Source organism: Cygnus atratus, chromosome 1 (assembly GCF_013377495.2).
Source record: "Cygnus atratus isolate AKBS03 ecotype Queensland, Australia chromosome 1, CAtr_DNAZoo_HiC_assembly, whole genome shotgun sequence".
In the NCBI taxonomy this organism is placed as follows: domain Eukaryota; kingdom Metazoa; phylum Chordata; class Aves; order Anseriformes; family Anatidae; genus Cygnus; species Cygnus atratus.
In genome coordinates this window covers 53,815,967-53,829,046 of record NC_066362.1, presented here as the reverse complement: position 1 = coordinate 53,829,046, position 13,080 = coordinate 53,815,967, and the positions used below count along the sequence as shown (strand labels likewise).

Here is a 13,080-nt window from a genome sequence, read left to right as displayed (position 1 = left end):
GCTTGAATGGCTGGATCGGTTCTTCAAATTATTTCAGCAGTCCAATGAGATCTCAAATACAGCAGTTAAGTTTCTACTCTTCATGAATTTTTCTGGCTCTACTGTCTTTCTGAAATGCCTTTTCATCCTGATTTTCACCTACACCTTTTCTTCCTCAACCATCATCACTTGCAATTGACTTTTACTCTTCCCTTTTTTGGTCTACTGGGTGGGTTTAATTTTTGTTGTTGCTGTTAACACAACATGCACCACGATAATCAAAAGCAATTTGTTTCTGCTTCGCTTACGTTTTGTTCTGAAGAAGCATTCCCTTGGAGGAGCCTTCTACAGCCCTCACTCCATAGGTCAAGCACTCTTAAAGCATGCAGGTCATGAAGCTGTGCTTATTGAATGCTTGGGTGCTCAAGCCTATCAGGATAATTTATTCACACAACTTAGCCCATGATTCTTCTACTTCTCCAAGGGCTGTTGAGAAGCAGGTTGAAAGCCTGATAAGTTGACTGGTACAATAGTTTCCAGCTTCCACCTTTCCAGCAGGGTTTCTGGAGATGAACACAGGGGCCACAAAGCCTTGAAAAGTTAAGTCTTTCTACATTAGAAGACTCTAGCTCTTAATAGAAAGGAGATTCGGTTTCCATCTCTAAAAAGCCTCAGGTAGTTTGCCCAACAGATGACTTATCACAATCAGTCAAACAACAGTAGCAGTCAACAGCAGCTGAAGTCACTAAATTTTTTAAGGAAAATTTTTGAACAATTTGGTCTTAGCATCCAGAAGCCATTCTTCCTTATCTAGAAGCTGGTAATACACTTCCATGATTCAAGACAAGTCTTTAAGGCTTACTGTGCACATGGTTCCATCCTGTTGTCGTATGTTATTTCCCCACCAGTCTTGTGAACCCATTTATGTAAACATTCGGCTGCTTATTGCTTAATATTTTCCCAGCAGTAGTTGATCCATGAGAAAAGAGAGCTGCCACTGATGGAAGAGGTGCAATAAATTTGTATCCCTCATTAGTTAAGCTAAGCTTGCCAGGAAATCGCCTCAACATCGCGAAACATCACTGCATAATCTAAGCCTAAATAAGCTGACTTCAGCAAGAACAGTGACCGTAGTCACAAAAGCAAGATGTACGAGTTCTCTTTACTGGGAGAAATTCTCATCCTAAGAATTAAATGCAAGCCTCAAGAATTTTCATCATTTGGAAGAAAAGTTTTTTAAATGAAGGCTGTTTCCCTAATTTTGATAAGTCTTATTTTATTCTTTGAGTTTCCCAGAAATGTACAAATTCAGTTGCGAGTGCCCTGAAATGTAAATTGCATGGCTCTTTTTTTCTAAAAAGATTAAGACAATTAGAAAACCTGTTAGAAACAAAGCATACTGAGGTAAACGTCTTTTTCAGGCCTTCACTTAAAGACTGACATATAAGGAAAACAAAATTTCTTTACAAGACAGACAGATTACTGTCCTGCCATGCGCATCCTGTTCCATACCAAACACCTTGCTAACGTTTAAATCCTAACTCCAGAATTCACAGACTACCAGAGCACCACTAGAGGAATGATGGACTGTATAGTCTCAAAACACCTCTCTGTAGTATTATGGGTTAGGACAAGAAGTGTACTCCGTATCAGATGCACACCTGACGTAAAACCTCTCCTGCCTTTCTAATCTACAACAGGAGGTGGAAGACGTGCTTTAGTTCTGTAAACAAGCGTACAATATGTCAGAACTACAAAATAAGGATTGTACAGGGTTCTTTATTGACATACAATCTTCAAATATTTTACAAAATGTAAGACTAAGTTAAGGAAAGTAATGCTGCATGTCCAGAAGAAACACAGATGTTCAGAAAAAAATATTAAAACAAAAAACCACACACACAAAACTATGAAGTTATTGTTTCGCTTGTCTCTTTCCAAGTCACTATTTAAGGAAAAGAAAAGCATTTGACTTAGAAACAAATCTGTCTTAACATTTTGTGAGTTTTATATTCCACTTTTCAGGTAACATTCTACAAATGATAAAAGAGTACACAAATGCAAACCCAAAGTCCTAAGCTACTACTAGTTTGCTGTCAAATCTTACCAAGGTTAGTCATTCTGTGTTCCCATCCTTAAAACAGAGGTCACTCATATGTATACATACTTGTTAAGTTTCACGACTACAGAACGTCCCAAAGCCGCAGATAAAAATGCCCCACATAAGTACACCATACAGTCATTAACAGATAATTTTAACTCTAGCCTGTCTTACACGTCAGAAATACAACTCTGTACATATCTAACAGCTAAGTGCAATATCATAAAAAGACCACAGTGTTTAGGACAAAATCATATGAACACAACGCCATTTTAATTCCTAAGTCATAAAACAAGTATTAGGAAGTTTCAAAGCATGAGAAGTACTCCTCCCCCACAAAAAAAAAACACACAACAATTTAAGCTTTCTCCAAAGTATCAAGAACACATGTAATCGAAAAACAATTAACAATAAAACTCTCAAACAACCACCAACAATGAATAAGCCAAAAGCTAAACAGAAGAATTTCCTTAGAATAAGTCCTAGATTTGCTAGGGAACTTCTAATCTTCGTGACGTACATTAATTCAACACTGGGGACTACCAAATGAAGAATAGAAAGATAATTTTATCTCCAGTGAAGCTTGAAAGTGATCAATGTTTAACACTCAACCAGTACCCATTCAAACTGCACATGAAATCATGACAGCTCTCTAATTTGTCTTTACTCAAAGTCCCATACCCTCCTGGCACTCCCTATATAGCTCAGCCACCATAATTTACTAGTAAAATTTACCCATGGGATACGTTTGGGGTGATACCTGATTGGAGTGTTGTCATCTGCATTTCTGGTCCCAGCAGCGTCATGCTGATCCTTTTCTCAACAGATACAATCCCTTAAAGACTCCCTTTACATACAGATAGATAAAGATAGGTAAAAAAAATTGAAAAAATCCACAAAGGTCTATCAACTTTAACCTCGTTCAAAACTTGCAAGAAATTCTCATCCTCATATGACGAAAACCGTGCCTACTGAGAAAGCTCAGTTTTTCAACATGCAGTTCTCTGCTTATTCACAACAGGCAAGTTGGAACAGCCCAGAATCAAATTACTGCTAGGAGAAAAATGAATACTCCAAGGGGAACGCAAGATGTGTAGTTTGCAGAAGTAAGGTCCGCCCCTTGATGCTCTGTAAGCGAAAGGAAGGGGGGAGGAAGGGGTCGGATATAAGAACTGGCAGTTTTTTCTCCTTTTAAAAGAGAAGGATGACGTCTTGGGTAGACTTTCAAATCCCCTAAGGGGCTCTGCTGATGAGGCAACTTCATTCCAAGGACAAGGAGACCCTGTGTTAACATAAACACGCAGTCATCCTCAGCTTAGAAACAACATGGCCAAAAACATATACATCCTGCCTGTAGATCAGCCGCTTTTTGCGAATCTTCACCAGTCATTTGTCTTGCTAATTGTATTGTTTCCCCTAGCCCTATCAAACCCCATTGCTGGGCACTAAATCTGAGCTACTGTAACAAAGGACTGCAAGTTCTTCCATATAGATGGTAGCGTCTGTTTCTTAAAAAAACAAACATACAAACAAAAACAAAACACCCTTTCTCCTTCATACTTTTCCCATTATGGATCGCAGCCTCCTTCCAACCTGTCCGCAGGTTAAAAAAAAAAAATTACGCTGTTTCCCACATTCAGATTCAAAAGGTTTGGGATATTGGATAAAACTTTCATAGTCAAATATTTCTTGAGATTAACAGATAAAAAAAAACAGAACTAAGTCTTTCCTCACTAGATGATTCTAGCTCCCAACAGAAAGGAAATTCAATTTCAGTCTCTGAAGAGTCTCAAGTAATTTGCCCAAAAGATAATTTAATTATCTTAAACTAATTTCAACACCTCTGTCCCCAGAGCACCTTTCCCTGATTCCCCACCATTCCCAAGATCCATTGTCACTTCTCATTAGGTCACCTGCGAGTAAGTAACTGCATATTACTTGCATCAAGCCGAAAAATATATTACGCCCTGCATCATAGATACAACAATTTTCAGATTTAAAATCCTTTGGAGCAAGTCAGAATCCCTCTCCCATCACATCAGTACTCATGAAAGTCAGGAACTGGGTGTGCAAAATGGCTTTTGCACTGATTTCTGAGCCCTCCAAGCTTAAGTCCCGTCAGGGTTTCTCTAATACTCGGATGCAAGAACTCCCCCAGCAGCTGCTCGACAGCTGAGAGAGAAGAACACGGCAGGTTTTAGCACCACATCTTCCTTCCCCTCCACAAACACATCTGGGGCTTCAAAGGAGGCAGCAGAAACTCATTTGGGGACTTTAAACACCACAGGAAAATCCCTTGCCGTGATGATATTGTAGTATTAATCTGATTTCCGTACTTCTTACATCAATAACGTGTTGTGAAAGGACAAAAATCTGCTCATTTGGCCTTCTGTCATAGTCAAACGCTACCTATGTGTTTTTGGATTCACAACCAGACTATCAATAAATTGCCTGCCTAGATGTTAATTCTTGTCTGTATGGAAAGGATCTGCAATGGAAAACCGTATCCTGAAAATTTAGGAAACACTCATCACCAAAACGAGTCGTTTCAACACCTATCATGAATATCTACATTCATCAAAAACGAAGGGAACTGCCAATGTTCAGCAAATGCATGCTTATTTTTCTGGCGATACATGGAAACACAAAGGGAAGCGGTGTGAGCAAAGAGGAAAGGCACTCTTTGCTACAGTGCCCAGGAGCATCACGTAGCTCCCTGAAGAAGGTGTGTATGCACTCTCGGTGACTATGGGCAGACAGAAGAAATTTAAGGCATTAAGCAGGACAAACCAAAACAATGTGACTGTACAGAAAGAAGCAAACAAGAAGTGACAAAAAAGCAGACTTTTTAAAGCATAAAGCAAGAGAAAGCGTGTGACAAGTCTCCACGGATGAGTAAATGTGTCATGTCGTTGCCGGAGAGCAGCTAACTCACTTCAGATGGCATCGTATGCACACCCCACTGAAAACAAGGAGTTTGCCTTGCCAAGAAGAAACCCCTTCACTGGCCTGGAACCTCAAGCTGCATTACTGCAGTACAGAACACAAAAGTAAATTTACACAGATAATTTTATATTAATAATATTAGCAGAATGGCAGGGTGTCGGTTTGTTTTGTTTTAAAATTCAGAGGTAACGAGAACTATTGTAAGCCCACGTGGCTGGATATTGCTTATCTGACCAGCAGTGAAGATGAAGATTGCACTACCTTGTGCCTTCAGCCAGAGATTTCTTCACTATACCTTGTGGTAACGCACTGATTGTAGAGGACAGCTGCAGTCTGCAGAACTAGCTGATAGCATCCTAATATAAATAAATTATAGAAAGCTTGACATTTTTCATAAGGAAATCTACACATTACAGAAACAGGCCATCACCCAAAGCTATGATTCAGTTTGCCAAGTACTAGCAGCGTGTGACTGTTGTGAAATTATGAAAGTCTTACTTGTGTGAAGCAGCCACTCACTATTTAAGTAGGGCAGAGTCCTGCAGAACGGCGTTCTCCCTTTACAGAATCAGACTTCCTTTCCCCATTACTACCCCTAAAAGAGCAAAACCCGAAATACCTTATTTACATAAACAAACCAACTGCCCAGATCTCGGTCTGACTTGTTCAGCAAACAGTTCAAATTCTTCCAAAAGAAGTATTTTATTAAATAACTATTAAATTCTATGTCTACATATTCATCCATCAGCCCTCAACCTTGAAACCTCAAAGGCAAACTGGAGCAAGAGAGAGACTGGAAAGGAGAAACAGAAGAGAGGGATATTACAAGCCAGTGACGGGAAGGGCATTATAATCATGTTAACTTGATGGGGAGCAAACAAAAACTGTGCTGAGAGCTAACTTGTTAAAGCCACCACATTAAAGCTGCCTTTGGCATTACTCCCTCCAGCTCAACTATTCCCCCATCGCTATTTAAAAGTTTGTTTGTTTTAAATATTTTAAGAGATTACCACTTCTCAGTCGTTTAGTAGCTCCCACCAGTAATAGGCCCGTCATTTCCATCATGCTCTGAATCTCATAGCTCCATCAGAAATTTTCAGACAGCATACTAAATTTATAGTCCCCTGGGACATAAAGTCTCTTAGCATAAATCTATCCAAGATAGACTGGTTGTTTTTATTCTAACAAGCATTCCTCTTACTCACACCAAAGAGAAAACATACAGCCTTGTTGGAATGTGTGTGAAGGACAGATCAGAGAAAGCTATATATTTCCTGTCTTGGTCCTTTTGTTACAATACAGACTTAAGCATCTTCATCACACACAAATTCTGGATGAGGCAGAAACCATCACTTGGTAATTAACTGCAACTAAGTCACGCTATTCCAGAAATCCTCCACACAGTAGAACAGAAAAGAAAATTGAGCAAATAATTTCAGAATGATTTTGTCAGCACAGAGGAAAAAAAAAAGGTTTTTCAGGAATAAAATACAACGCTTGTTGATAAACATAGACGCCCACCTTCAAGTCACAACATGCACTTTTTAAAAGGATAGCTTTATGTCATGATTTTATAAAAACATTGATAATGTTTTCTAAGTCACAGTAGCAAGAAAATTATAAAGTTTGCAAAAACATCTTAAGTTACATTTAAAAATAATTTCTGAATCTGACTGCATTCAGTGTAACGACAACCCAGGATGGGAAAGGGCAAGAGGCAGGAGACAGGAACGCATACCCTAACAAAATAATTATAGGAGCAATCACCCACACAATTCTTTAAAGTAAAACCAGGTGCCCTGATACTCCTGTCTTTTGACAGTAAACGAACACAGGCACTAAATTAGCTCCTTAGAATCATTAAAAAAAAAAGTTCAACACTGCAATTTGTAAGTGGGTATAATCTCCAGCAGTTTATGTGGCAATAATTAATCCCATGCTTCGTATAGGACTAGGTCTTCACAGCAATGGGAGTACCTTCGGATACATAAAGCACATGCCTGTTACATGACTTCAAGTCATACTGAAATTCCACACATTCCAGCTAGGCTCCTTACGCCCCAGTACACATGGTAGGTACTTTGTAGAAGGCAAGCATCCCAGATCAAGTAAACCCCCAAAAACTGACAAGCCGGTACAAGTTTTGTCCAAGCCTGTAATCATAAAATGCAACAGCTCATCTGAAAGAATGTTACCCAACCTTAAAGAAGCCTACAGTGAGAAGCAGCAGAGCAGTGGTAGACTTCTAACACAATGTTTTTCGTGATCAGTGCAGAGAGATAACTATGAATTCACCTGGGGAAAACGGTTCAATAAGAGAAGGTCAATAAGCTAGGGAAGTAATCATAATTTCAAATGGAAGCTAAACAGAAGGACAGTCTTGATTAGAAATGATCAAACTGCACAAGATTATATATTCATAGCCTGTTATGTTCTCTTTTTTTTCTTTAACCACATTCATCAAAGCCTTGTTGTCAACCTTGCCCTAAGGGTTGGGAAAGCTTATCTTGGCATTTTACTACAGGTGACTAAAAAAATAAAAAAAAAAAAAATCAAGGTAACAGCTTCAAATGACTCCATAATGACCTTTTTTGGCCTGTGTTACAAGAATGAGTCAGTCCTGGTAATCTCTCATCATTTAAGAAAGTTGCAGGATCAAGGCCATGATGAACATGGATAAAAAAAAAGAAGAAATGGAATGTGAAATTCAGCTAAAAAAAATTCACTGTGAGGCAAAAAGGCAAATTAAATAACTATACTTAAATACTCCATTAAGCTTAATGCCTGCATAGAACCTAGTAAAGGCGTCAAAACATTTTACTAACACCTTAACCCATTGGGTTTCCTTCCGCAGAAGTGTCAAAAAATTTTTCTATCCGTTATGTTCCAGTCCTTCACACACTCGCTTAAAGGCTTTTGTCTCATTTTAATTTGGTATAATTTAAAGACAACTATCCAGGCAACATGTTTGAAGTCTTTGTACCCATCTAACCAGGGATCTACAAGGATAATGTGTAGCTGTGGTAAGAGAGAAGAACATGAAGCAGAGCCTGGGCCTGAAAAAACATAGAACAAACCAGACTCCCCAGAAACAGTCTGTTGCTGCTCTCCAGTTTTCTAGCAGTCAGAAATTTGTTGTCCTAGGGCATGTGGCAGCATGTGTATACAGCACTGCACTCCCAGTTCTCCCATGGGATATACAATCCATGATGCTTTACATGCCAAAGAAATTTCTGATTTTACCTCAGCTAATAGTTTACATTCCGGAACCATTGCCCGAAGTAACAAATTCAGTACAAATCCACGTAGTATTTTTCTACAGACATCTTCAGATAAGAAAAACCTCCTGGAAGCAAAAGTTTCAGAAAGGGTTAAGAAGTAAAGCATAAGGAGTTAGTTGAGCTGTGAGTCAGCAATGCCTGTCTAGAACTGCAACCAGGAGACCCTTTGACACACATCGGCAGCTTCCAGCAAGCCTCTGGTTTTACCATCTCCTCCCCTCCTAGCAGCACTCGTCTTGAGTCTTCCTCATACCTTGAATTTGGCAGATTGTCACAGGAGCAGTTTCACAGCACCAGATAGGCTTCTACAGCCACTCTGGATTGCTGAAATGTTTAAGCAGATTGCCATCTCAACTAACAGATCGTCTCTAAAGGTTGTTTGAAGCCAAAGGCACAGCAACAAAGACGCATCATATATAAAAAAAGGAGCTATAAGAAACTCAAGAGCTTTCAACAGGCATGCAACTTCTTCCCCAAAATAACTGAAAAGTTCCCATTTGGGAGAACAAGTTTATTGACTCAAAACACATCAGCTACATTTCTCAACAACTTGCTAAACCGAGTCTCCTTTTATGCTACCACAGTTTGCAGATAACCGTATTTCAACAGCACTTTTCAGTCCCATCAGACTTGAATGAACGTACACACAGGCAGCACATAACATAACATATTACACCCTCGTAGAAAACAACATTGTATACATCCGGAGATAAGGTCAGGTAGTCTATATCAGGGACTTTGGACTTTATGCCTTGAGTGAAAAGCTGCACCTCCAGCAGTATAATTCCCACTATTGTGCTGAGCACTGATAAAGAATCAGCTCTGAAGAGACCCACCTAATGAGTCATTTCCGGGAATATCCTCATTTTCTTTGGCAAAAGCTATGTAGAGGTGCTCCATTTCAGATACTTTTTAAATCCAACTGTATTTTACCTGTTCCAGTCAAGTAGATTGGCAGCCCCCAATGACAGAGCTTCAAGGTTGAGTCCGTAAAAGTAACATTATTTTGACAGACAAAAACCATGTATTTTCTGTAAAACATTCCCATCATACCATTTTTCAAATCTATTCAAACAACTGAATTGTACATAGACTATTTTTTCTATAACAGAGATATTCTTTTCTCTGACCATAACAAATGCTGTTTTGTCCCATTTTTATCTATTCAAGGTGCTGCTACAAGGTTCATTTTCCTAACAAGGTACTCCTTGCAGTTCCAACACCAGCAACCCTTTCCTTGTGGCATCAAGAGTAAACTGTTTGTTCCCATTTCCGGACCCTTTATCATGTCTCACTCATTACAAAGGGAAGAATTCTGCCTCCAGTAAATTCACAATGTCACCTTCCGTTGGCCAGCTGTCAGGTTTTGGAAACAAAAGACTTGTATGCTTTTCCCATTCTGCCTTCAAGCCCTCTACCACTTTCAAAACTATCTCATTTAATTCTCGTTAGAAATATCTCCTTGTCAGCATAACTGTAAAATATCCAAGCCTACCACTAGCTGAGATCAGAGTCCACCACACTAACATTCCATTTCCTTCTCTTTTATTTTCTACTAACCTTTATCTCCATCCACTGTCTTTTAGCTCATACTTAGAGGACTGCAAACATTAAGGATTATTAGCTTTTTGTTCTGTTTTGCAGACTCCAGCTTCTCCATTTTAAGGCCTTTAAAAGCAGCATCACAGAAGGATGGCATAATGTATACGAACAAGAAAACTCTTTATCCTCTTAAAAATGATATTGCAGGTTGAAGCTAATTCTTCTAACTAGCAAAACCCTGATACGCTTTTCAGGGAAGGGCACGCTCAGGTTCTGCAGCTAAAGAACCAAGCATGTCAAGTGAGGTATCCTTCCAATCCAAGATACTGTCCTACAGTTCACGGATTCAGAAATCACTTCATCAGATACATTCAGTACTGGCTATAAAGCCAACCCAAGAGCTCCCCAGCATTTCCAACATGCTGCGACACACAACTCTGTATAGTGCATATAATGCAACACATAACACCAGGCACTATAAGGCACCCAGGAGTCAACCATCCTGAAGTCAAGAGCATGTAAAGTTGGTAACAAGCAATTCACACTGCAACAATTGCATACAAAGCCCTTCATACTGCCAACAGCCACCAACACATACCCCAGAGGGCAGAGTAACGGAAGATGACCAAAAGGAATTCACAGACAGAAGCCATCAGTTATCAAATGGTTTCACCAGTCAGTCACAGGATGGTATTGAATATGGAGAGTTTTGTGGCAGCCTGGTGATCTTGAGCTTCACACAGTTCACATTCTCCCAACACCAGAAAATGTCATCGAATCACAGTATCATTTAGGTTGGAAAAGATCTAAGACCATTAAGTCCAACCATTAACCTAGCACTGCCACTAAACCATGCCCCTAAGCACCACATCTACACATCCTTTAAATACCTCCAGTGAGAGTGACTCAACCACTTCCCTGGGCAGCCTGATCCAATGCTTCACAACCCTTCCAGTGAAGAAATTTTTCCTAATATCCAAACTAAACCTCACCTGGTGCAACTCAAGGCCATTTCCTCTTGTCCTATCGCTTGTTGCTTGAGAAAGAAAGACCAACTCCCACCCCACCACAAGCTCCTTTGAGATAGTTGTAAGAAAGTGGTAACATCTCCCCTGAGCCTCCTTTTCTCCAGGCTAGATAGCTCCAGTTCCCTCAGCTGCTCCTCCTCAGACTTGTTCTCTAGACCCGTCACCAGCTTTGTTGCCCTTCTTTAGACATGCTCCAGCACCTCAATGTCCTTCTACTAGTGAGGGGCCCAAAACCTTACACAGTATTCAAGGCACAGCCTTACCAAGTGACCTATATTCTGCCACTCTACTGTCAGTCAGAAAACAGTTTGAGGGATTCATATGATAACTGTTCATAAACTACCTACAACTTGAGAAATGTGTGCTGGTCATACTCTAGGATTTAGAAGGCCAAGTGGGGTATTTCATTGTTAACTCCAGGTCTCGTCCCTCTTTCTAACAAGTCTGACAGAACTTTTCAGACATTTGCAGTGACAAAGATTATCCACCCCTCATAATGTACAGACCAAAGTGGCAAAGAAAAATTTACAGATCTTTGATGACTGTAGTCAGAGGATGAGTTAACACTTCCTTTGATTATCTCTTGGCCTTGCACAACTTTTAGTCACCACAAAGCACATGGATGTTTGGAAGTTGTTTCTGGTATTCACCTAAAACAACCTACCTGGCGTTTATCACTAGACTCTCTGGAACTTCTACAGCAACATCAGTCGCTCCCATCTAACAACAGGAATCGGTTTTGTCAACTCTACATTATTAGTTCTTCAAGTGAATAAAATATTGTAAGAAGTGCTAAGCAGCAGTGCTGCCATCAGAACACGTACCACATCAACACCGCGGTACTTCCCGTAAGCCGACCAGTGGAGACATACTATACGAGACCTGAGTTCGTGGTACCACTTACCATTCTTCCTTTCACTGAGCGGAGGAAGGTTGGGGTTTCGGCCATGATGGAGGCTGAGGGTCAGCTCGGGCTGCAAGGAGAGCTCCTGCAGCTCATTGGCAACAGCTTCGCTCTGAGGGCTGGGGGCCGCCGAAAGGGACACCAGCACCGGCTCATCGTCATTTTCGCCAGCCCCTCCTCCGTCCAGCCCATTTCCAGCAATGACGGAAGGGGGCAGGCACACCACACCGGAGAAATCCACTTTGGCTTTCGTGATGGCAACCTGCAAGACAAATAAATAAATAAAAATAATAAAAATAAATAAATCTCAGGAGTCTTAACCCATACCTCCAGTTCACAATGGCACCTCCATATCCTAGAGAAACAGGCTCCTTAGCATGGTGTTTGTGTTATCATTCTCAGCTGAGACACATCTACTGATTGAAACTTGCAAAACTCACCAGCTGATAAACTTGCACATGCCTCCAACAGGGTCACCACAGAAACTACTGATAGAACTACAGATTATCATAATTTTCTTAAAAACTTAAGAGAAAGTGATCTCAGCTTTTGGTACTTCATGAAACAAATCTTGAGAAGACTAGAGCTGTAATCACCGCAGACTGTGTTGGTCACCGTACTCCAGCTTCCAGCAAAGTCAACCTATTTAGCATCTTGCTGAACTCCTGATCACTCTTTTTATACCAACAATGGTGTTTTAAGAGGACAACTGTCAATTTGAAATCCAGTCAGGTAAAGTAATCCTTCATACCGAACCTGGAAGGACAGCTGAGTACGAATGAAGATTTTTAAATAATCTAATTTGCATTTCAAAAAATAATTCTCTTGCCTTGTTCTTTCTTTCCCTTTCACTGCCAGTGACAATGAATGCAAGAAAAATATCATATATAAAGTACACAGAAAAGTTTTCCTGTCTAAAGCCTTGTCTACTGTAACTAAAGTCTGCAATATATAAGGGGGTTTAATGATTAAACTAACAAGTTGATCTCATTTTTTTGTATTTCCATAGTTCTTTAAAGAATTATTTAAAAGCCAACATTATGTTGAAATTAAAATTCTTTTATGTCCAGTAATTTAAACAGAAACAAACCAGCTGGAAGCCTCCAATGGAATGGTTACTGTGTTAACATTTAAACAGTAACGGGGAGTTCACGAGGACAATCATATTTGGGTTTGATTAATGAAGATGAAAGGTTCCTGCTTCTCAGTATGCTGCTTCTTCACCCAGCCAAAACTCAGAAGACTACCACTACCAACTCCGCTGCACCACGTAAGAAGAAAAAAAAATCTTCCAGAGAC

The 13,080-nt window shown here is 39.9% G+C and overlaps 1 protein-coding gene across 6 annotated transcripts in view; it reads right to left on the bottom strand.

The window, feature by feature from the left end:
* MRTFA (myocardin related transcription factor A) overlaps nucleotides 1-13,080 on the bottom strand; it is a 93,481-nt gene that overhangs the window by 63,008 nt on the left and 17,393 nt on the right. For all 6 annotated transcript variants that reach the window (XM_035551697.2, XM_035551696.2, XM_050716608.1 and 3 more), the window contains exon 3: nucleotides 11,782-12,043. Coding sequence is in view for 4 of the 6 variants with exons in the window: in XM_050716608.1 (XP_050572565.1) it covers nucleotides 11,782-12,043 (262 nt within the window). In the remaining 2 variants the exon portion in view is untranslated. The remainder of the gene's footprint in view (nucleotides 1-11,781; nucleotides 12,044-13,080) is intronic.